We start from the raw sequence: 25,687 nt of genomic DNA on the forward strand, positions 1-25,687 counted from the left end.
CCCTTGCTGCTTTTAATATTTTTTCTTTGTATTTAATTTTTGATAGTTTAATTAATATGTGTCTTGGCGTGTTTCTCCTTGCATTTATCCTGTGTGGGACTCTCTGCCCTTCCTGGACTTGGGTGGCTATTTCCTTTCCCATGTTAGGGTAGTTTTCGACTATAATCTCTTCAAATACTTTCTCGGGTCCTTTCTCTCTGTCTTCTCCTTCTGGGACCCCTATAATGTGAATGTTGTCCCAGAGGTTTCTTAGGCTGTTTTCATTTCTTTTCATTCTTTTTTCTTTATTTTGTTCTGCAGCAGTGAATTCCACCATTCTGTCTTCCAGGTCACTTATCCGTTCTTCTGCCTCAGTTATTCTGCTATTGATTCCTTCTAGTGTATTTTTCACTTCAGTTATTGTTCACCTCTGTTTGTTTGTTCTTTAATTCTTCTAGATCTTTGTTAAACATTTCTTGCATCTTCTTGATCTTTGCCTCCATTCTTTTTCCGAGGTCCTGGATCATCTTCACTATCATTATTCTGAATTCTTTTTCTGGTAGATTACCTATCTCCATTTCATTTAGTTGTTTTTCTGGGGTTTTATCTTGTTCCTTCATCTGGTACATAGCCTTCTGCCTTTTCATCCTGTCTGTCTTTCTGTGAATGTCTCTCCTCAAGTCTCGCTAGTTTGAATGTGCCAAATATTTTCTGGTCTGATCTTGAATCAGACGGCTAAAGGAGTGTCAAATTTAAGCAAATTCAAGCTAGATCTTTGATTTTCTCCAACCCTAACCCTGTTCCTTCCCCAGTCTTGTTCATCTCAGTAAAAACACTACCATCTACCTAGTTGCTTAAGCTAAAATCCAAGGCTTATCCTTGATTCTTCTCTCTTTCATTTCCCAGGAGCACAGTCAGCAGGTGTTGCTGGTTCTCAAATCTGAGCACTCTTTACCACTTTCACCGCCACCACCCTGGTCTACTCCGCCGTCATCTCTCACCTGAAATAGCCTCCTAATTTGTCTCCATGCTTCACTCTGCTCTGCAACAACCCATTCTCCATACAGCAGCCAGAATAATACTTTTAAAATGTAAATCAGATCTCATCACTTAAAAAAACCCCTAATAGCATCTCACTGTACTTTAAACCCATTTTCCTTACTGTGACCTACATGGTTGTCTCTTAGTGCTTCCACAAGCTTATCTTGCTTTTCTGGAACATTCTTCTCTTGGATATTATCATGGTTTGTTTCTTGTGTCTTTCCATTGTCATCCCAAATGTCTCCTCTTACAGAGGCTTTTCTCTAACCACCCAATATAAAGTAGCCCTCACCCTGTCTCTCTGTCATGGTTTCTGTTTTGTTTAACTTTTTTATGTGTGTCGCTCTCTGAAGTGATCTTGTTTATTTATATGTCTGTGAACTGGTCTCCCTCAGTTGCTGCATAAGCTTTGTGGGAGCAGAGACCTCATCCACCCTGTTCACCACATCACCCTGATAACCTAGAGCAGCATCTGTAGATGCTCAGTTAGTATTTGTGGGGTGAGTAAATGAAGAAACCTCTGTCTCTCCAAAAAGTTTAGCTAATTCAGGCCCAGTTGGCTACAAAGATACCAAGAACACAACTTGAGCTGATAATACTGGGAAAGTGGAAAAAGAAGGATGAGGAGCAGTGAGTTTAATACAGTGGAAAGAGCCCTGAATTCTACCTCTGTCTCTTTTACTATCAGCTGTTTGGTTGTGGGCAAGTTTCTCAACCTGTCTGTTCCCTTAGTTGTAATAGAAGTGAGTGGCAAATGATGATCTCCAACTTCTCTCCTGTGCCAGCTGACACTGCTCAAACAAGGATTAGCACATGCCTTTTATTGTTTAAGAGAATGCTCCTGCCCACCCTGTGGTATAAGAAATGTATGGTATCAAGAGTCATCTTTCATTTTTCTCAATATCATCGGAAAAAACAAACATAGATGAATGTACCAGCCCTTGGGACTGGAAAGGTTAATAAACCTGAGGTGGACTCATTTACAAAGCACTCCTAGTGCATGATTTCAGTTAATCCTCAAAACAACTGAAGCAAAGGAGGCAAAACAGGTGCTATCTTTCTTATAAGGAAATGGAGATGTGTCCAAGGTCACTCACCTTGCCAGGACTGCAGCCCAGGTCCTCTGCTCTCCTAGGCTGGTGCCATGTCCACTGCCCCGTGTTGCCTTGCATCTGATGGTTACTCCAGACTCTTTGTAACCAGTAGCACTAGAAACATCTAAGGCCTTTTCTTTCATAACATCAGATTGTCTCATGCATAGGTAAAAGATGTGAGCTCTGTGATGACGGCTACTTTGGAGACCCTCTGGGTAGAAACGGCCCTGTGAGGCTTTGTCGCCTGTGCCAGTGCAATGACAACATCGATCCCAATGCAGTTGGAAATTGCAATCGCTTGACGGGAGAATGCCTGAAGTGCATCTATAACACAGCTGGCTTCTACTGTGACCGGTGCAAAGACGGATTTTTTGGAAATCCCCTGGCTCCGAATCCAGCAGACAAGTGCAAAGGTAATTGGCCATCGGCCAGATTCTGTCACAGTTATAGTCATTCATTCTGAGAATCATTGCACGGTCTCTTTAAATATTTACAGTTGTTTGGTCGAATGCAGCACTGTTCAATAGAAATATAGTGCAAACCACTTAATGTAATTTAAATTTCTCTAGTAGACACAGTACAGTAAAGAGAAACAGGTGAAATTAATTTTAACACTATATTTTATTTAACCTAACCTATCTAACGTATTATCATCTCAACAAGTAATCAGTAAAAAATTTTTGAGATGTATGTTCTTTTCCACACCAAGTCTCCGAAGTCTAGTGTGTGTTTCACACTGACAGCACATCTCAATTCAGAGCAGCCACATTTCAAGTGCTCAGTAGCCACCGGTGACCAGTGGCTACTGTACTGGATAACGCAAATCTAAAGAATCTGTGTTGTTTATACTTGAGTATTTCTCTCAGATGATTTGCATCTTTTGCTGTCTCTGTCTTCCTGCCTTAGCCTGCGACTGCAACCCCTACGGGACCGTGAAGCAGCAGAGCAGCTGTAACCCTGTGACCGGGCAGTGTGAGTGTCTGCCTCATGTGACCGGCCGGGACTGTGGAGCTTGTGACCCTGGATTCTACAACCTGCAGAGCGGGCAGGGCTGTGAGAGGTAAGATGGCGGCTGCCTTTGGTTCAAGTGACCTTTGCTTTTTTATTGTCAGATGAATTTTTATAAGTTATGGTTCATAGTTGGCTTGGCTTTGTTCAGGAATTATTTGAGTGCCTAAAATAGGCAAGGCACCTTTTCGAGGCAATACTGGAGAGTTGTAATTAAGTAATGAGAGAAAAGAGTGGAATGCAGTGGCCCCAGCTGTGTCAGTGTCACCTGAGCAACATTTTTTTAACAATACAAATTATATGATCCTTTCTGAGATGCTTAGAATCAGACCTTCAAGGGTTGCAGTTGCCTGGGAATTCCTGTTTTCAGACCTCCTATTTAGCGCCCATGTGGTGCCAGATTGGAGAGCCATGGGTAGTAGTTTTAGTAGTGAAATAAAAGTATTTGTGTGGGTTAGGTTAGAAAAAGAAGTTCTGAATAGAACTCATGAAAATTACTTGAACCTCAGGTTTTAATAACCCTTAACGTCTGTCATAATAGCCCTTAACATTCTGTTTTCTAATACAAATTACATCAGTCCTAGGCTGAAAGGAACAAAAAAGAAAGGTTTGCTTAAAGTCTGTTTTTCTTACCTGAGAAATGTCCTGTGTTCATTTTCAGGTGTGACTGCCATGCTTTGGGTTCCACCAATGGACAGTGTGACATGCACACTGGCCAGTGTGAGTGCCAGCCTGGCATCACCGGTCAGCACTGCGAGGGCTGCGAGGTCAACCACTTCGGGTTTGGACCTGAAGGCTGTAAACGTAAGGGGCGTTGGTGGCAAAGTCTCGCCTCATTCCAGTTAGAACTGTTAGTCCAGAAAGGACCTTGACAGCCTCAGTGTAGCCACACAGCTCATAGGGCTGTGTCCAAATCATCATAGATGCTTTACTCAAGAAATATTATCCTTTTTTTAAAACTCATAGGACCGAAAGCCTCTCTCGTTTCTTTTGCAACCACCCTATTTTTGTCTTCTTTTACAGTGTTTCTGATTCTTCCTTTTTCTAGGCTTTAATTTTTCCAGATAATTACCCTTTGGTTACCGAGCCTTCCCCGTGCTTAATGAAACTTTTTAATTGATCACCTTCTTAGTGCAGAAAATGAAACAGTGAGGGATTCTGCTCAAACGTGTTTGTTGTCTTACTGGCTCAGTTGCTTCCCACCCTTGGGGCCCTTTTGGTGTGGTTACATGTCCACATCTGCTGCTCCTTGGCATAAACACTTGCTTGGAATTAGGCGGCGGAACAGTTTGGGTTTTTGCTTTCTGAATTCCTTCATTTCTCCTGTGGAATGTAGCATAAGTCATTGACTCCGTTCAGAGAACAAAATGAGTAAACAAAGTATAAAATAATGGAAAATAAGCATTAGCATTTGGGTTTTCTAGTTCCTTAGTGAGAGAAAAACAGTGGAGAGATGAAGGTAGAGATGAATTCTCGAAGTACACAAAAAGGGCACTTTCTATAATAGACTAATTTCTATAATTATTCAGTCACCTGAAATGTGCCCCCTCCAAAAGATGCTCATCTTAAAATTTACTGTTGTTTTAAAAATGTCTGGCTTCTCTGCTAAGCAGGCTTAACCATTTAAATTCTAAATCAGCCTGTTTTTCACGAAGCATCTAATTATAATGATAGGACAGTTGGCTTATTGATATCAATGTGAGTTAAAAGAAAATGCACTCTTCCTTTTTTTCCTTATTATGTACCCTTTTCCCTTTATTCTGCAGCCTGTGACTGTCATCCTGAGGGGTCTCTTTCCCTCCAGTGCAAAGATGATGGTCTCTGTGAATGCAAAGAAGGCTTTGTGGGGAATCGCTGTGACCAGTGTGAAGAGAACTATTTCTACAATCGGTCTTGGCCTGGCTGCCAGGAATGTCCAGCTTGTTACCGGCTGGTAAAGGATAAGGTCAGCTGTCAACAGCGCATGCGTTCATTCATTCAGCAGACGTTGAATGGGCACTTCCTATGCTCTAAGCTCTAGAGGAGAAATGGTGAACAAAATAGGCACAGTCCCTGTTCTCAAAGACTCAAGTTCCAGTTGGGAGACAAATAATAAAAATTAAAGAAATACTAACTGAGATAAGTGCAAGAAAGAATACAAACAGAGAATAACTGGGGAGAACTACTTTATATAGAGCCTCTATGGAAACTCACTTAAGGTGAGATCTTAAGGATAAGAAAGAGCAAACCAAAGGAGAAGTCGTGGGTAGGCTGTTCCAGGCAGAGGGAACGTGGGGTACCAAGGCCTCAGAGCTGGAGGGTGTCTGGAGCCTGCTGAGTGAGGAGGGAGTGGTTTGTGATGAGACTGGAAAGGTTGGTAGAGGCAGCTTATGTTGCACCATGTTGACCAGAGTAAGGAATTCAGATTTTATTCCAAATCCAGTGGGAATGCACTAATGAGTTTTAAGCTGGGAAATCCAGTTTATATTTTAAGAACAGCACTCTGCTGTGTGAAGATTGATGGTTAGGTGTGGGGCAAAAGGGGAAGCCTAGATTGAATTGGATAAATATTATATGTGTGTTCGGCAGGGCAGGGTATGAGAGAGGGTAAGGTTAGGGAAAGAGAAGAATCAAGGATGGATCTTGGTTTTTTTGCTTAAGGTAGTTGTAGGCATTACTTACCGAGATGGCGATGACTCAGAGAATACATATTTAAGAGAAAAAAATCAAGGGTAGAATTTTGGATATTAAGTTTAGAATACCTATCAGAGAGCCAAGTGGGGATATCAGATAGGTAATCTCAAACACAAGGGAGAGGTCAGAACTGGAGAATCATCAGCATGTAGAGTTTAACGTCAAAGGAATCAACCAGTTTTTCTTTTGAAGCCAGAGAAATGAGGAAAAACTACCCATGTTATCTACTTAAAAGTATACATACATGGAGTGTATAGACCTTCATATTTATAGAGCAGCGGTCCCCAACCTTTTTGACACCAGGGACCGGTTTCATGGAAGACAATTTTTCCGTGGACAGGGTGTGTGGGGGGCAGTGATGGTGCAGGTGGTAATGCGGGCCGTGGGGAGCGATGGGGGGCGGTGATGATGCAGGCGGTAACGCGGGCGATGGGGGGCGGTGATGGCGCAGGCGGTAATGCGGGCGATGGGGAGCGATGGGGGGCGGCAGATGAAGCTTCACTCGCTTGCCTGCTGCTCGCCTCCTGCTGTGCGGCCCGGTTCCGAGCAGGCCGCGGACCACTACCGGTCTACATCCTGGGGGTTGGGCACCCCTGTTGTAGAGTACCCCCTTTGATTATTGTTCCTGCAGGAAGCACAGTCGAGTTCTTCAGGAATGTCTGTACACCCTACCTTTCCCTTTTCTTCCTCCATTATGCTTAGGTTGCTGATCATCGAGCAAAACTCCAGGAATTAGAGAATCTCATTGCAAACCTTGGAACTGGGGATGAGATGGTGACGGATCAAGCCTTTGAGGATAGACTAAAGGAAGCAGAGAGAGAGGTGACTGACCTCCTTCGTGAGGCCCAGGATGTCAAAGGTATACACGATTAAACAAGTGGGTAATTTCTATAAGATGGTCCCATCTTTAGATGTAGCTCCTAATGCAAGGTTAAGTAGTATGGTTTTATAAAATTCTTTCTCAATTTTTAAACTCTGTTTAGAATATGAATTATTTTATTTTTTAAACATGTAGAAAAGAACCTGTCAATGTTTTAAGATACACTAAGCAGAAATAATTCTCCCAACACATCAAAAACTGTTAGATGTTAAAATCCAAGCATTTTATAAATCCTTCTATCAAGGTGCTCACCACTGGGCTGAAGTCACTTTTGTTTTGGAGTTTTCCATCACTGAGACACAGATGCTCATCATATACTCATAGTAAATGTGCATTAACGTTGATACACCGGGACCACAATGATCAACTTCCCTATTGATGATGTTTCCATCTGGAGTTAGAGAAGTCCCCTTGTCAGAGTACAGGTCAACAGAAACTAAATATATTGCTTATTTCTTGTTGTAAATGTCCCTAAGATTTTATAAAATTACTGAAGTAGAGAAGGAAGAAATTGGATGTATCTGGTTTGGGCCAGTTTGTTTAATTTTTATTAGGACAGTCCAAAAATTGTTCTATGAGGTAAATTTTTAGAAATTGAAAAATAAAATGAGAGGTCAAAAACTTATGTGTTTTGTTTCAGTTGTTGTTACATTTTAAGTCTTAAACATAGATTAAGAAGAATTTATATGTTTCCTGTTCTGTGTAAACAATGGTGGTGTTTTTAGGCTGTTCATTTTCAAATTTGGACACACATTTTTTTTCATCAATGTATTCTCTTGTAACAGCAAATTCGCATCTGTCCTGCCATAGCCGTTGAAGAACTGAACGTGGGGTGATCATTCTTAAGTGCCAATCAGTCAGCCTGAGAGGTGGGGCCTGGCAGGCAGCTCTGGTGCCAGCAGCACCAGCACATGGGCATGGCCAAGAGGCAGGAAGGGGAGGTCAGCCAGCACTGCCGCTCCTCCAGGCTCCACACCTTGGTGCAGCCCCAGTTACATCTGGCTCTTTTTGGCCACAGTGGCTACGTACTTTCCTCTGCCCAAGCCGGTGATTCTGTGGGACAGAAGCTGTGATAGGAGCCATGGCCACCACACCTTCCCTTGAGCCACCTGAAAGATGGGGAGCATGACGGGCTGCTTCTGGTAGCTTTGGGAGCACCGCTGTGAGGCTGGAGTTAAAATCCACTCCCACTAAATCCTGATTCATGGAGTTCCTGGCTGACCTTTCCTACTTAGGTTCAAACTAGCCAAGAATAAAAATATCTTCAAAATGATTTACCCTTTCAGACTTGCCCTAAGTGTTCATTTGTAGTTAAACTTGTGTTTATTCTGCAGTTTGAAGGGAGATTATATGGTGCAATTAGGTCTTGCAATTGGACACTTGGAATTAGAGGGCTTTGAAGTGATCCACTTAGGTTATTTGTTCCCTTTTTGGGATACTATTGTTTCTGTAAAGAACTGGCCAGAGAGATCGGTATCTGTTACCTTTTTGAAGTTCTAAAGGGAAGGGGCTTCTATAACTTCATTAGCCAATGAAGCCAATGCTTACGCTTCCTAAATCTAAATGATTTTCTATGATTTCAGCTTGTTTTTATATTTTGTATCTTCTTAAAAATCTTTGGATTATCAAAGAATTGTTTTAAGTAATCATCGGCGCAGGGCCATTTTGTATAGTTGGATGAGATGTTTTGCAGGCCACCAGCTTTGCATGTGTGTTGATTGGGTGGCCCTGCTTGTAAGTTGCTATTTTTCCAAACCTGTATTCATCTTTGCTGATCTTAACTTTGACTTCTCATCTCTTTTACATTCCTTGGAAAATTTAGATGCCAACACTAACACCATGCAGAAATAAGAACTGGTCAATTTTGAATAGGATTGACTTAATGGTTCTTGTATATTATAATATAACTTCATGACATGTGAGAATTGTAATAACGTCAGAATTATCTTTGCATGGGCTTATATTTATTGATTGATTGATTAGGACACAGGTATGAGGTTTAAATTGAATGGGCATAATTAATAGAGAACAATTTGAAGAACTTTTCAAAAGCAGAGATCAATTTTAAAGAAATTACATGGATGTGCCAGGCGGTGGGAGGTGGCAGCAAGAGTCTATTTAGTTTAAAATACAAAATAATTTTAACGTTCCATATTTCAACATCGGTTTTTTTTTTTTTCAGAAAGAATTTTTTATTGTTTATGTTATTTATTTATTTTTGGCTGTGTTGGGAATTCGCTGCTGCGCGTGGGCTTTCCCTAGTTGCAGCGAGCGGGGGCTACTCTTCGTTGCCATGCATGGGCTTCTCATTGCGGTGGCTTCTCTTGTTGTGGAGCACGGGCTCTAGGCACACGGGCTTCAGTAGTTGTGGCTCGTGGGCTCTAGAGCGCAGGCTCAGTAGTTGTGGCACACGGACTTAGTTGCTCCGCGGCATGTGGGATCTTCCTGGACCAGGGCTCGAACCCGTGTCCCCTGCCTTGGCAAGCAGATTCTTAACCACTGCACCACCAGGGAAGTCCCTCAACATCAGTTTTGAACCGAGTTTTTTCCTAGTTTAGAAAAATGTCCAGCTCTCAGGGCTGGTAGTGCCTTTAACAACACTGTATTTTTATGATTCAATCTTGCATGTGCTGGAATATCAAAATCTTTCCTTCAGCAGACATTTTTCGAGTGTCCTCTCATTACCAATCACTGTGTAAGACTGGGGATACAGTGTTGAGTAAGAATGAGGGACTCATAGTCAAGTGGGAGAGACAGTGTGTTAATCTCCAGTTAACCCACTTGGAGACCGTAGGTGGATGTAACAGTGGCGCTACTGCTGGGCACAGTGAAGACTGACCAGCTCTGCCAATGGACTTAGGGAAACTTGTCAGAAAGATGCTATGTTTGGAAGAGTAAGGATAAGCAGCGCCTCAGATTTCACGTGAGATGATATGTGTTCCCCCCGCCAACCCCGCTTCAGATAATTTATGGACTTTCTTCTGCACTGTGATTGCAGATGTAGACCAAAATTTGATGGATCGCCTCCAGAGAGTGAATAACACCTTATTCAGCCAAATTAGCCGTTTACAGAATATTCGGAATACCATTGAAGAGACCGGAAACTTGGCTGAACAAGCATGTGCCCGGGTAGAAAGCACAGAGCAGTTGATCGAAATCGCATCCAGAGAACTTGAGAAAGCAAAAGTTGCCATTGCCAATGTGGTGAGTGACTGGGAAGGTCTGATGTGGGGCTGAGGGAGTCCCTTGGCTTTTACTGGTAGTGGAATGCTTCTTCAGCTAAATTGACTCCTTGTATCTTTTTATTTGTCTTCAAACATGGAGCAAGAAAGCCACGTTGCTCATAGTTGCCATGAAATAGTTATCACAAACTGGATTAAAACCAAAGGACATCTGGATCCTTTCTCTAGCTTTCTTCCTTCTATGGCACTAGGCAATTTAATCTTCCTTTTTTAAAAAAAAAAAATATTTATTTGGCTATGCCAGGTCTTAGTTGCAGCACGCAGGATCTTCGCTACCGCACATGGGATCTTTTAGTTGCAGCATGTGGGCTCTTACTGGCAGCGTGCAGGATCTAGTTCCCTAACCAGGGATCGAACCCAGGCCCCCTGCATTGGGAGCCTGGAATCTTAACCACTGGGCCACCAGGGAAGTCCCTAAGCTTCCTTTATTCTCTGCTGAAAATAGAAATAATAATCTGCAATCAAGGATGCTGATGTTACCTGAAGATCTCTGAAATTAAGAAGAGACGTTCTTTCTCTAAATAACACTAGTGAAAATTTAGTTTTGACACTTGCTTTATTAAATTTAAATAATTCATTCCTTTGAGATTAGTGCTTTGTTTATTTCCTCTCTAGTCAATCACTCAGCCAGAATCTACAGGGGACCCAAACAACATGACTCTTTTGGCGGATGAGGCACGAAAGCTTGCTGAACGGTAACCTCCAGCTCCCTCTTTAATGGTTAAGTTATGGCTTTCATCGCAGTGTGCACACGTTGTTTCATCCTATCCCCACACACACTTCCCATGTAACCCACTTTTGCAAAGTTTGCTCTCGTTTCTGAAATGCGATTAGCTACATGTACTCTTTGCTTCCCTTTACTTTGAAATTAGAATATTTACTTTGAATATTAGAATATGGTGGTTTGGAGGGAAATTATATTTGCAAATCTAAGGAAAACCGTGACATTTTTTAGATTTTTAATTTTGAAACCTTAAAGTTAATAGATAATTAAGCTCAGTAGAATTTAGTTATTTTTAAAAATTTTTAAATTTTCAACAAAAATGTTTTTCAAGTTTCAATAGAAAACATTTAACTAACCCATAGTACATGTGAAAATCAGAAACAGACCATTTCATTCCTGATTAAATGTAAGGTAATTTCTTAAGAAGACTTTAAATTGTAGAGGGCATCAAGTGAAAAAATTTTTTTTTAAATAAAATTGCTAAAATGTAGGCTCCGTGAGGGCAGGTGTTTTTGTGTGCTTTATTCACTGCTGAAGTCCCAATGATTAAAACAATGTCTGGCATATAGTAAGTACTCAATAAATGTTTATCAAATGCATTGCAGAACAGCTAGTAGACCTCATAGGTACAGGGTGCTTAAATAAGCCTGATGTTAGAATTTTAGCCTCAATGTCTGAGCAGTTACATTGGCTTCTTGCTTTACCATATGTGCTCTCTTTCTGTTCTTTGTAAATGTGTGTGAACTGTTGTAATTTAGCTCATAGAACATTCATGGTTTCAGAGCTGAATTTTTTGATTAAAAGAAGACAGCTGAAAACATTATAGAAAACTCCCGAGAAAATTAGGTCTTGGAAATTAATTGTGGTGTACTTCATGCGTGAATTTTGAAGGAAAGTTTATCATATCAAAAAGAATGGCCATGTATTGCAGTGTGACAATGTAGTATGAAATTTTAGAGTTGAAAAAACCTTAGCATTTACCCAGCTAAAATGCGTTATTTGTCTGGAGTCCCTGTTGACATGTTCCTTGTTGAGTTGCTCTTCCTGGCCAGTAACTAGGTTGCGTGTGAGAAATCTGAATAGTCAGAGTTGTTTCAAGACTATGCAGTAACAGAACCAGAGAAGCAATTAAAGATGAGGTCTGGGATTTGTGTTTATGACTAGAGAAATGAGTTCTTGCTGGTATACACAGTTTCATATATAAATACCCTTAAATAATTATATTTAAAAGTAATTTTTAAGAAATACAAGCATTTGCCCCTATACATTTTATATCCTTAATATCCTTGGGAAATATCATTTTCTCAGATTACAGAATGCTATTTATAAACTCAGCCCCACTGAAATGATAAAAAAATTCCAAATTTATAAGATTTTTTCAATATTTGTGGAACTCTGCCCACATTAGTTTATGTATATTAATAAGGTAAGCATTACCTAAATTCTACTTCTTTCCCCTTTTAGACGGTTGTGTTTCATGGCTTGTTTTTCCTCTTATGTTATACAGCCATAAACAAGAAGCTGATGACATTGTACGAGTGGCAAAGGCAGCCAATGCTACATCAACTGAGGCATATAATCTGCTTTTGAGGACACTGGCAGGAGAAAATCAAACAGCATTTGAGATTGAAGAGCTTAATAGAAAGTAAGTGTAATTTAAAAGTGGTTTATAGCCCTTCAGTTGTTCTTGTAAGGAACACCAGTTCAAGAAAAAATTAAATGCCGTTGAATTCAGGCCATGTATTCATGCAGTAAGATTTCTTTTGTTAATCATGCTTTTGAAATGATGCAGTAATTAGAGCAGGGGATGTAGAGCCACAGAGATTTTATTTGATCCAGTTACTGTATCAGCAGAGAATGGTAACGACTAGCCATGATACTTAAAATTCTGCATAAAGGAGAAGAGAAAAAATATCATAGAGTAAGCAGAGTAAATATATTTGAGCTACAAATATTTAAAAGGTGTCTGAAATAGGAAAGCATATGGTAAACCATATGCTATAAATAGAAGTGATGAGATGAAATCTAAATTTAAGCTATGTTGGTATTAAATAATAGCATTTTAATATAACATTTCTTTGAGGTTTTGGAACTACTATCACGGTGATTTAAACTGGAATGAATCTGGTGAACGTCAAGATGCTAAAAGCAACTAGGGTTTTCATCAAATCACATCTTTTGTTCCTTAGGTATGAACAAGCGAAGAACATCTCACAGGATCTAGAGAAGCAAGCTGCCCGAGTCCATGAGGAGGCCAAGAAGGCTGGTGAGAAAGCTGTGGAGATCTATGCCAGTGTTGCCCAGCTGACTCCTGTGGACTCAGAAGCCATGGAGGTATGGCGCTGACAGCCTGCATGCACGGTCTTTGGTTGTCACTGCCGTCCCCCATTCACAGCTCCTACCCTCTTCCTACCAAACACACAGCCACATACCCCCTCCGTCTGGGTAAGAGCTCTTCTGACTGCCCTGCAGCTGTCATCAGTACCCACCTCCTCTGTCCTCCCAGCCGCTCACTGGTAAAGTTGCATTCTAGTTTAGATACGTTAATAGAACTTATTGAGGTAAAAAAAAATCCTGTGGTTATAAACATTAAATAGCAAAGACTCCTTTAGTGATACGAATAATCACTCTTAAATCTTGGATAGAAATCCAAATTATAATATATTTGGATTAATTAAAACAGACTACACCTAGGTCGTTACCCTGGTTTTGAACAAGAGAGAAATAAAAGAATGGTTTTAATGAAAGAACTATATCAGGATGCTTTGGGGCAGGTAAACTACTTAGGGATTGGTAGTATTTTATTTCTTCTGTACTCTAATCATGAATCCTCATACCAAGTTCTATATAAATCGTATATTTTTTACATTAAACTTGCAATTTATTAAGTTTCACGTTTTACATCTGAGGTGTTGACTTCGTTTTCACCATAAAGTTTTAGGTCTCCTCAGACGTGTACATACTGTATGATTCCATATATGGGGAATTTGACAGTAGGCAAAACTAATCTATGATGATAAAAACCAGACCAGTGGCAGCTGCATTGTTGGAAACGTGGGTGTGGAAATTGACTGGAAAGAGATACAAGGGAATTTCCTGGGTGGAAATATTCTGTATCTTGATTGGGGTGTTGGTTACACAGGTGAATATATTTGTCAAAACTCATCAAACTAAGTGCTGTGCATTTCACTGTGTGTAAGTATACCTCAGTTTTTAAAAAAGGTCCATAAAATCTTGATCTGTGCTGTTCTTTTAAAAATATCCATTAAGTATAGAATTACTAAGCCTACCTTTTCGTCAGTTTAGTTGTATTGCCTAAAATATAATGATCTTACTTGCTTTTCATAGAATGAGGCAAATAAAATAAAGAAGGACGCTGAGGATCTGGATCATCTGATTGACCAGAAGTTAAAAGATTATGAGGACCTCAGACAGGACATGAGAGGGAAGGAATTTGAAGTAAAGAACCTTCTGGAAAAAGGAAAGACCGAACAGCAGGTTGGTTTGCTTTGCAAGTTGCTTTGTTTCTTGAGGCAAAAATTGAAACTGCCTGACTGTAGGCTGTGTCTGTGATGTTACCACAATTGCAGAAGCAACAAAACACATGAAAAAGTATTCAGAGGAGGGCCTTATGCTGATGCCCAGGCCTAACCTGCTGTATACTGGCCAGTGTCAGGGTGGTGGCTTGTAGGTGCCTGGTCTGTTAGGAGAGAGAAGGGCTTTACCTTGGAGGGTTTGTCCTCTTATCTGCCACGTGTTTGCAGACTGCCGACCAACTCCTAGCCCGAGCTGATGCTGCCAAGGCTCTTGCGGAAGAAGCTGCTAAAAAGGGACGAAATACCTTACGAGAAGCCAATGACATTCTCAGCAACCTGAAAGGTATGAGAGGGTCAGATAACAGGGTAAATTTATATGTGTCCTTCAGTAGGGTGATTCTCTCTCCTCTGTAAAAAAATTTTTACTATGAGACTTTCTGAACACATACAGCACGAGAGATAATAGTATAAGAAATCCCTTATACCTGTCATTCAGATTCAGCAGTTAAGATTTTTACTGCACTTACTTCATCCCCCAACACCTACCCTACCTTTTTTTAAAAAAATTTTTTTATCAGTTAATGCATATAATTAAAGCCAACAATTACTGTTTTACGCATCAGCTGATAGTGCTTTATTTTTTATTTTTAAATTTATTTATTTATTTATTTATTTATTTTTGGCTGCGTTGGGTCTTTGTTGCTGTGTGCGGGCTTTCTCTAGTTGCGGCGAGCGGGGGCTACTCTTTATTGCGGTGTGCAGGCTTCTCATTGCGGTGGCTTCTCTTGTTGCGGAGCACGGGCTCTAGGCGCATGGGTTTCAGTAGTTGTGGCACTTGGGCTCAGTAGTTGTGGCTCACGGGCTCTAGAGCACAGCCTCAGTAGTTGTGGCGCACAGTCTTAGTTGCTCCGCAGCCTGTGGGATCTTCCCGGACCAGGGATCAAACCCGTGTCCCCTACATTGGCAGGTGGATTCTTAACCACTGTGCCACCAGGGAAGTCCCTACCCTACCTTTTTTTATGGTAAAGTATTTCAAAGAAAAATCCCAGCGTTCATGTCATTTTACCCCAGCATTTCTCGGTATGGAAGCCAAAAAAAAAGTGTATTTCCTGTAACCAAGATATGCCTATTTAGCTGACTTGTGTTGGTAAATGGAGATTATCTTTAATTTTCTCTGCCAATTGCATCTCAGTCTTTATGTTTTCTTTCCTCACCCAAGATAAAAAAGAACTGTGCTCAATTCACTGTGTAGCCTTGGACTCACCTCTGATAAACATAAGCTCTATATATACAGAAGCTTTATAGGATAATGGTTGAATGTATGGGCTTTGTGTCAGTGGGTTTGGTTTAGAATCCCTGATCCACCTCTTACTGTGAATCCTTGAAAAAAATTACCTCTTTAATCCTCAATTTTCTCATGTATAAAAATGATACAATGCCTGTGTCACACAAGCACATAAAGCTCTTAACTTAGTACCTAACACTTAGTAAACACTAAATAAACTGCAGCTTTCGATATTGGTTGAGGTGGAGGTGATGGCATACTCAGTTCTGCATGAAAATAAATGTTTCAAGTGAGAATTTGCCTTCCAGAAACAGGTGTTCATTCACATGAATCTTCCACGTAGATCTGTGTGCTTTGTTCTAACATTTCAGTCCATGCTGTTTTTCATTCTTTTCCCCTGACTTTTATTGTTCATAAAACAAAACCCAGTGGCAGCTCCCTGAAAGGTTCCCTTTTGGCTTGTTGAGAGTTTAGTTTAATTGCATTCCTTGAACCTGTTTTAGATTTTGATAGGCGAGTGAATGATAACAAGACGGCTGCAGAGGAGGCACTAAGGAGAATCCCTGCCATCAACCAGACTATAATTGAAGCCAATGAAAAGACCAGGGAAGCACAGCTGGCTCTGGGCAACGCTGCCGCAGATGCCACCGAGGCCAAGAACAAGGCCCACGAGGCGGAGAGGATCGCCAGCGCTGTCCAAAAGGTGTGCTCTCCCCTCGTGTCCGAAACGAAGCCTTTGCTCATCTATTCTCTAGTCATTTTCCGGTTTCTTTCCAGACCCCCAAAAGCTCTTGCAAATTTTTTCCTCAACTCCAGTAAAGTTACATTAAACCATCCTTGTCGTCATTTTTTTTTTACTAGGCATGCATTAGAGCAGGTAACCACATTGATTGAAGAGGGAGAGTCATTGAAAGGGTCCTTTACTCTAAAATTTCTGCTGTGTCTCAGTGGCAGGGTCTGAGTTGTTGAGATGGGGGGTTGGCTTCAGTGACCCAGCAAGCTCCTGCCCACAAAAAATCAGATTCTTTCTAAGTAAACACAGTTCCTTGACATGAACAATTAATATTTTTTCCATCTTATATACAGTGCCAAGTCAGTACAGTTTTTAAGATCCCCTTTCAAGCATATTGCCATATCTAAGACCCACCGATTTAGAATTTTTGAAGTTACCAGTGCTAGAATTCTTTCTACTCATCTTAAAGAATAATTTCTCTAGGCTGGCTTTCTCCTACTTAAAGAGAAATCTGTTTTATTTAAAGGAGAAATTGGAGCTGATTCTAAACTTATGTGTTTGAAAATCACACACATTTTTTAGTTTCTTGGATTAATTACACTTTATAAAATATATTTCAGAATTATGGGCTTTTTGTACATTATGATGAACTGGCAAGTATCAATAGAATAAGGCTAGCTTTGAATAGAAAATTATCCAAGCGAAAGAGTCTAATCAGTACAATGTGGTGGAAGGTATACACCATTTAAATGTTGCAGCTTTGTGACCCCAACTAAAAATGGCAACGATAGAACAGGAATTTTTATTAACAGGATTAAACAAGAGGATACAAATCAAAGTGCTTTATAAAATATAAAATGTTATGTTAGGTGGTAGTGTTATTCTTTTCATTAAATTTGTAGCCCAAATAAATGATAACGTAATTCAACATATAGTACAAATTATGGCCCTGTTCTTTCTGTATCATATTTTTGAACCATTTTACAGATTATAAAAGGAGTGGCAGCATACTTTAGAAAAAGGAAAACTTTTTTTCATTAGGAATTGTTTATTTTGTGCCTAGAATGCTACCAGCACCAAGGCAGAAGCTGAGAGGACTTTTGCAGAAGTTACAGATCTGGATAACGAGGTGAATAATATGTTGAAACAGCTACAGGAAGCAGAAAAGGAGCTGAAGAAAAAACAAGATGATGCTGACCAGGATATGATGATGGCAGGGATGGTAAGTGATTTTGGCATATTCGCTAATGGGCAGAAAGTGAAGGGTGTTTAATAATAAAGATCCCTAACTTGTTGAGAAGAGTCTTTTTCATATTGACTTCTGTTTTTAATTGTGTTTTCTGGTCAAGAATTGGGTTAGTAACTTACATAGAAGACAAAGAATTCGGATCTTCTGCCAGATTGTTGCACAATAGTTCCTTCCCAAAGCTACTCTCAGTTAAAAGCAAAACATTGTTTTACACATTTGAGGTTTTAGGACATTTAAAAGTATGTCTTTATATTTTTGAATGGGTAATTCATAGGTGGTATAAAATCAAAAAAGAACAAAAGGCATGCATGCAATGAAAAGTTAATTTCCGTCCTCCTCTTATTCTCCCAGCAACTTGCTGCCTAAAGACAAAGACCAGTTTCTTGTGTAAAAGGACATTTTTGAAGATGACAAAACATACCAAACTAACATCCAATTTGATTTTTTTTTTTTTTTTTTTTTTTTTGCGGTACGCGGGCCTCTCACTGTTGTGGCCTCTCCTGTTGCGGAGCACAGGCTCCGGACGCGCAGGCTCAGCGGCCATGGCTCACGGGCCCAGCCGCTCCGCGGTACGTGGGATCTTCCCGGACCGGGGCACGATCCCGTGTCCCCTGCATTGGCAGGCGGACTCTCAACCACTACTCCACCAGGGAAGACCCCAATTTGATTTTTCACTTTTTGTGATGATGTGTATACATAGCCCTGTTTGTAACAAAATTGACTTGTGAATGCATGGCCCAACAAAGGACTAGGTTCTGTTTCGTGCTATATTTTGCTTTTGAAAGACTTTGATGGGAGTCACAATGGAAATGGTCCTTTACAGTTCAATCTGATTATAACCACAGTAATGATGGACATGAACTTGTTTAATTGTGGACTTTCAGTGCAAGGAAGGGACCCTCTTCCACTCCTGCTAAAAATCACACCCTTCACTGTAGATCATTTTCACCTTGGGGTGGAAAGAAGAACTACTAAGCCTGTTAATCTAGGTAAAGAAGTCCCTAGGGAAGTGATAACAGGAAGCATCCCTGTGCAAATACCTTATTTTATTATGCATTTTTTTGTTGTTTTGAATTGTCCTCATTTCCTATAGCAAGGTATGGCTCAAGTGGAAATTCCCGTATAGTAAAAATGTGTATATTTCATATGTGCTGAGGGTCTCTGGATTTTATGTTTTAATACAGTTATAGAAACATTAGATTTAGAGCCTGTTGAAGGAAAGGAAAAGATATATGTTCTCTATAAGCTTCAAAAAAGGGTATGAATTCAGTTAAAGGGGTAGAAAGAAGATCCATCTTTTGTTCCTTTTGGTAGGTAACTTCTAAGGAGCACAAGGCACCCTCATATATACTATCCCATTTATATTTAAATATCAATCCTGAAAGGCCAGCATTGCATCCGTATTGTTGCAGTCTGTAACCTGTTTTTTAAGGGAAAGAGTGAAGGCTCAACAGTTGTTCCTGGAAGAGGAGGCTGCAGACAGCAGGTTAAATGTAATAGAATGGCCGTAGCAGAGTCCTTTACAGCTCTGCTAGAACACTCGCACACAGCCTGGGAAGGTGCAGTGAGAATGACTGCAGTTTGAACAGAGGTTAATCGTTTATTTGTGAAGGTTTTTTCCGTAGCTTTCTTCTTCTTTTTAAAATTTTCACATTGTTTCTATCCAAAAAGTTTGTACTCTCTTGGCCCAAAAAAGCTAGGAAAAACAGTTCTGTGGTAGGACGCTCAAAGCTACTCCTGTATATCCTGACCAGATTTATTTGTGAGAGCATCTGTTTTCTGATACTTAGACACTTCCTCTTCCATTGCCATTTCCTGTGACTCATGCACAAGTGTATTTGTTCAGGTTTCATGGAATTTTCCCAAATATATTTACCTTTGGTTGATTTTTTAAATGTAAATTGTATTGCCCCAATTTGTATGTGTGTATTTGTGTGACTGCATGGGGAGAGGGAGTTTTAGAAGAATGTCACTTAATTATGAAAAATTTCTGAGAATAGGACATTTCTGACAATCAAGTCTCTAAGATCATCCCAGAGGACATGTTTTGGTTATAAAATGGTAGTTTTTATACTCATCCTTAAAAAGTAACTTGTTTCTGCTTGATGGGTTTTATTATGAATACACTACCATGTGTTCTTGAGTGAGAAAGTGAGGAAAGGAGGTAAAATTGATCTTTGAAATACAAATACAGTCATTGTAGGCATACTGACTGCCTCCTCATGACTATTAAGTGAATTAAAAATAGCAACATCCTCAACATGAAGATATGACCAAAAAAGAACATCTCTACAGTAAGAGATAATAGTTTCATGAGTTAGAAGAAGGGAAACCATCTGAAAATTAGATTTGTTGACTCATTGAGGAAAAGATACTTCAAGAAGATAAAAATGTATCATCAAGACTACTGTATCATTTATCCTTTTTCCCTGTACAGGCTTCACAGGCTGCTCAGGAAGCTGAGATCAATGCCAGAAAGGCCAAAAACTCTGTCACCAGCCTCCTCAACCTTATTAATGACCTCCTGGAGCAGCTGGGTAAGTAACCATAGAGTCTTTTTAGGCAGCCTTTGAATTCTTTGTACTGTTCTTGGGATCTGAGATAGTTGACTCAAAAGTAGATACTATAGTGCAAAGACCGTATGAACTGAATCGTGACTTTAAGTTGTATTAATTCAACATGTACTTACTAGGTCCTTCCATGGAATCTGACTCAGTACTGGAGTCTGACCATGGTCTGAGGACTTGATAAAATTTTGAAGATCTGCTTCCAGCTAGGGTGGCTCACTTATGGTCAAGGTTTATGATACAATCGAACGGTGATTATTCTTAGTTCATCCTGCTGGCAGAATGTCTTTAAAGGATTTAAAGTGAAGGATTTCAATGACAGAATAAAAGAACACTTTAAAGGATAATCGATTAAAGGCTAATCGGATGAGGTGACAGTTTTTATGCCAAAAGAGAGAAGGCTTTCTTTTTGAAGGAAGTATAAGCATATTGAAATGTTCCTTTAATCCAGTTTGATATAGGGAGCAGGCCTCATTATAGGGCAGATGTACTTTTGTCACCAGCCTCTATTATAAAGTTGTAATACTCTAGCCAGTACAGCTTTGTGAGCAAGGCACTCTATTTTAATGTGATAGCCTTTAAAGTTTGGTTTTGGTCAGTGTTTTGTTTTGTGGGGGTTTTTTTTGGGAGGTGTGTGTGATATTTTTATCTGTCTCAATTTTCAAGAATAATAAATTATGTGCCAGCAGATGGATTTTAAAATGAAAGTAAGCCGGAAGAGGTAGGTTTTGTGACAGAAAAGGTTGTATTTTAAAGTTAGTCAGACTTGGGTTGGAGTCTTTGCTTTGTTGCCTGTAAGCTGTGCAAATTTGGGCAAATTACTTAACAGCTGAGAATCATTGATGTCAAATGATCTGGTGAGAATTTAGTCAAGTACAGTATGCATAAAGTGCTGGCCGTTGTGCAGCTGGCTATCTGCTTTCGTTTAATACAGAGGTAGTTCCTTTCAAAAGGACCTCTTTTTCTTGCTAATTTTAAAGCGAAGCTTTGGGGCTTCCCTGGTGGCGCAGTGGTTGAGAATCCACCTGCCAATGCAGGGGACACGGGTTTGAGTCCTGGTCTGGGAGGATCCCACATGCCGCGGAGCAACTAGGCCCGTGAGCCACAACTACTGAGCCTGTGCTCCGCAACAAGAGAGGCCACGATAGTGAGAGACCCACGCACCGCGATGAAGAGTGGCCCCCCGCTTGCCGCAACTAGAGAAAGCCCTCGCACAGAAATGAAGACCCAACACAGCCAAAAATAAAAATTAATTAATTATTTATTTATTTTTTAAAAAGCAAAGCTGTGCTGAAATTATTTCAGCATTTCAACCCTGGCCATTTTCCATAGGAGGGCTCCGATAATAGTGTCTAACTCTTGGGAGCCGGACATGACTCCCAAAACAACCCAGTTTCCCTGGAATCAAAGAGCTGAGGGCTTAGGGTTCTAGCGTAAAGATTTTTATGTTCATTAGAGAGCACTAAAAAGACACAAGGATTACATATATAAAGGTGAAAAAGGTATTACACGTTACCAGATGACCTTCAAAACCACAAGTGAGGCTTAAGGTCTAGGACATGGTTGTTATATATTTAGAAAACATTTCACAAAAACCGTCTCTCAGAAAAAAAAAAAAAAATCCAGCCCCAATATTCATTATAAGCTCTGACCCATCCCTGCTAGATTAGGTCAGTGATTGTACTTGGTCTGCATTGTTAATGCCCTTGTATGACAGGCCTCAAGTTCTCAGGCCACTTTTTTCATAGCGATAGCTGCTGGGCTTCCTTTATAAAAACGCTGGTGGGGATACTTGTGAAGTGATGTTATAATTCTCACTGAATGTGTCTGTCCTCTTCTGTGTCCTTTCTGACTCAACAGGGCAGCTGGACACAGTGGACCTGAATAAGCTAAATGAGATTGAAGGTACCCTGAACAAAGCCAAAGATGAAATGAAAGTCAGTGATCTAGACAGGAAAGTGTCTAACCTGGAGAATGAAGCCAGGAGGCAGGAGGCTGCCATCATGGATTATAACAGAGACATTGAGGAGATCCTGAAGGACATCCGCAACCTGGAAGACATCAAGAAGACCTTACCCTCCGGCTGCTTTAACACCCCGTCCATTGAAAAGCCCTAGCGTCTTCCTTTAGAGAGCCACTGTGAGACCACAGAGTGCCTTAACACAAAGATTCCATCTTTCAGACCCCCACTCTCTGCTGCTCTCCACCACTGTCCTTTTGAGCCAGGAAAAGTCACAAAGTTTAAAGAGGAGCAAATTAAACATCGTGAATCAGGAACAAAGGGTTTTATCTAATAAAGTCTCTCTTCCACTTAATGGTGGTCCCTTAGACCCACCTTTCCCTTCTGAGTCGCATAAGGACGTGGCATCCTGCGTTGCTGTACAGTGGCTTAAACCCTTCGTGGGAACCATGTGTGCCAGGGCTGAGCCGGTAGCCCTTCCCTTCTCGCTGATGCCAACAGAACCTCCTCAGTCTCAGTACTCTTGTTTCTATGAAGGAGAAGTTTGGCTACCGACAGTAGCATTGTGATGGCCAGTATATCCAGTCTATAGGTAAAGAAAATGCATCCACATCTCCTGCCCCTCCTCCTTTTAAGCAAAAGGAAATACACAGCCTGTGCCAAAGGTATTGGTCATTTAGAGTGTCGAGAGCCGTCATCTGTTGTTTTAGCTATTTTGAGTTTAGGACACCGAGCCATCCCACGGGTAAGGATGCAATGGTTTATGACAGTCTCCAGGAGAATGTGAGACTGCAGAAGGAGGCTGAACATTTTCTCAGATGTTAATAATTGACTAGGAAGATAAACTTTTTTCAGATCTTTGGGCAGCTGATAATTTAAATCTGGATGGGCAGCTTGCACTCACCAATAGACGTCTTCTGTTCCTATAGATGGAATTTATGCAGAAGAAATAGGGATATGATAACCACTAAAGTTTTTTTCAAAATCAAACTAATTCTTAGAGCTTTTTTAGAATATTAGTCTTGGAACTAGTGTTGTTACCTGGCAGAGAACGGGTGGTCCTTACGATCTTGACAAACAAAACAAAAGAAAAGCCTCCTTGTCCTAGTCTTTTCTAGCAAAGGGATAGAACTTAGATGCAGCTTGTACTGTCAGGATCCCACATAGCCATTTTTCTTCCACTGGGGAGAGATGAAACATTTGACCCTTAGCCTCAGTTTTCTCCTGATGTTCCCATCTTGTAGAACCCCTCAAAACACATTGTTTGCCAAATCCTGGTGACAAATACTTGCACTCAGTATTTCACACAGCTGCCAACACCATCTCGTTCCTGCACTTTGTGATTTAAACCCACCTCTAAACCTTCCCTCTAAGCGTAGAGGGAAGACCCTTACATGGAGTTTCCTAGTGAGCTTCTCAACTTCTGACCCTCAGCTCTGTGGCTTTCTTCTAAGGTCACAGCGTGACGATTCTCTGCCACAAACCCCTTCCTCCTACCAACCCGCCTTCGAGATTCATATATAGCCTTTAACACTATGCAACTTTGTACTTTGCGTAGCGGGGGAAAGAAACTATTATCTGACACACTGGTGCTATTAATTATTTCAAATTTATATTTTTGTGTGAATGTGTTTTTTGTTTATCATGATTATAGAGTAAGGAGTTTATGTAAATATACTTGGTCCTGTTTCTAGAATGGCACTGTCCGTTCACTTCTTCACTTCATTTTTCCTCTTCACCGGCACAATGTGTCTGTATACCTCCTTCCCTTCCATCTGCGGTTCTTTGGATTGGCTTTGTTCCCTGTTGCTTTGCTCTTTGCCTTGTGTTTGCAGCATGTCCGTTCTCTGACATTCACAGCCACCTGCTTTCCTCCACACACAGCCACGATAAAGAGGTACCTCGAACCCTCTTCCGTTGCAGTCCCGGTGGTCCTCAGCCACAGCACGATGTTGTTCGTAATGCCTGCCCCAAAGCAGGGCCGCCAGCTTGACAGGGAAGGATGGCATTAGGCGAGCTTGCTGAAGGGCGTCTTTACCATCAATGTGAGCCTAGCCAGGAATGAGTGAGAAATGCCCTCTGGCAGTTGTTTGAGCTGGATGGGGTCATTTGTATAAGGGGTGCATAATGACTTGAGTGCTGCTAGTGCATCAGGGATCATGCTGCAGATAGATAGAGTGGGAGAGGTGTTCTGCCTTAGTTCTTCCCCTTTCCATCTCCTCCTTGCATCCCAGAGTCGACTTACTGGTGTTTTGACCTGGCACCCTCCTAAGCTTCCACTCCACTCCTCTTCTCAGGCCTCTTCTCCTATCGCGGGAGGCCTGGCTCTTTCTTGCCAAGCGTTCACATCAGTGTTTCCTAGCTAGTTCCTCTTTTTAAGTGGCCACATCCTATGAGACATTTTGGTCAAGGTTTCAGGGAAAGGACTGAAGATAGACTGCTAAGGTAGTTTACCCTCTAGCCTATGGGTCAGGTTCACTCCAGTAAGTCTTAGGCCACAGTGAAATTTGGAGGATTTGTTGTTTTTTCTTTTCTCCTTTTCCATCTGTGTGGTATATTTTTAAACAGAATTTTATTTTTAAAATAAAAGTTCTTTATAAGACAATACCTTAATTACACACCTGCAATATAGCCATTATTCTATTGTATAGTTCCAGTTTTCTGTATTTTATGTAATAAAATTGACAGGATGGCTGCTGCAGAATGCTGGGTGTCACAGGGAACATACACAGCTGTTCCCTGGAATTTTCCCTCTTAATTCCGACCGTGGCCCTTTTCCATGTGCCTTCACTTTAGCTGTTTACCTTAACCTCTACGGTCTTGCTCTCCAGGGTAGTAAATGCAACACTTGGCATTTTTTATGTTAAAAAAAAAAACAGTATTTTATTTATAATAAAATCTGAATATTTGTAACCCTTTATACTTGGTGTGGCCTGAGTGTGGTACTGGGGATGTAAGATGTTTTAAAAGGTATGATGAAGGGGAAGCGTCTCGTAATGTATTCTTTGGGTTGTTTCTTTTCCTGAGAACAATCCAGTATGTGTACGTGCGTGTGTGTGAGTATATAAATTAATTTATGTATATATTTATTTTTTTAACCCTTCTCAGATTGGAATACTTTGGTTGTGGTCCGGAGGTTGGCAAATTCTTCCTGTTAAGCTCTAGATAGTAAATATTTTACATTTTGCAGGCCATACAGTCTCTGTCACAACTGCTCTGCTGTTGTAGCAGGAAAGCAGCTGTGGACAGTCTGTAAACAAATGAACAGGGCTGTGGTCCAGTACAACTGTTTACAGGAACAGGCCCAGGCTTGCAGGCTGGAGTTTGCCGGACCCCCTGGTGTAGTCTCCATATTTGATTAGTGACTACGGAGGGCTATTTTCAAGTTATTTGGGCTTTCTAAATTAGCAGATGTATGTAAAGAGTTGTCTTTCCACCTTTTAAATACACACATCTTCAGCTAAACTAAAGGTACTTTCGTACTTTCTTTATATGATGAGAAACACTCTCAAACATAATGGAAGAAAAAGTAAGTAATGTGCTGGACCAGCAGGCCATCTGGAGGGCTGACCCAACTGGAGTAACTTAAGACCAGATGAAGAAGTTTGGAAGTACAGAGACAGCAGTAAGGCTTTGCGCTACTCTTTGGCTCTGTTTATAGCCCTGAGGCCCTGGGGATGACGTGCCACCTTCCCAGTCATGTAAATCATTACAGC

General features: G+C 40.7%; 1 protein-coding gene across 1 annotated transcript in view; it reads left to right on the top strand.

Moving 5' to 3' along the window:
• The window catches only part of LAMC1 (laminin subunit gamma 1), a 123,797-nt gene extending 98,906 nt beyond the window's left edge, over positions 1-24,891 (top strand). The window contains exons 14-28 of the mRNA XM_024133830.3: positions 2,282-2,527; positions 3,021-3,174; positions 3,784-3,926; positions 4,889-5,067; positions 6,498-6,654; positions 9,674-9,879; positions 10,533-10,612; positions 12,149-12,286; positions 12,831-12,975; positions 13,990-14,139; positions 14,406-14,520; positions 15,966-16,165; positions 17,259-17,417; positions 19,882-19,981; positions 21,872-24,891. Coding sequence (XP_023989598.1) covers positions 2,282-2,527; positions 3,021-3,174; positions 3,784-3,926; positions 4,889-5,067; positions 6,498-6,654; positions 9,674-9,879; positions 10,533-10,612; positions 12,149-12,286; positions 12,831-12,975; positions 13,990-14,139; positions 14,406-14,520; positions 15,966-16,165; positions 17,259-17,417; positions 19,882-19,981; positions 21,872-22,128 — 2,429 coding nt within the window. The 3' untranslated portion in view covers positions 22,129-24,891. The remainder of the gene's footprint in view (positions 1-2,281; positions 2,528-3,020; positions 3,175-3,783; positions 3,927-4,888; positions 5,068-6,497; positions 6,655-9,673; positions 9,880-10,532; positions 10,613-12,148; positions 12,287-12,830; positions 12,976-13,989; positions 14,140-14,405; positions 14,521-15,965; positions 16,166-17,258; positions 17,418-19,881; positions 19,982-21,871) is intronic.
• Positions 24,892-25,687: the final 796 nt, after the last annotated feature.

Source organism: Physeter macrocephalus, chromosome 4 (genome assembly GCF_002837175.3).
Source record: "Physeter macrocephalus isolate SW-GA chromosome 4, ASM283717v5, whole genome shotgun sequence".
NCBI lineage: Eukaryota > Metazoa > Chordata > Mammalia > Artiodactyla > Physeteridae > Physeter > Physeter macrocephalus.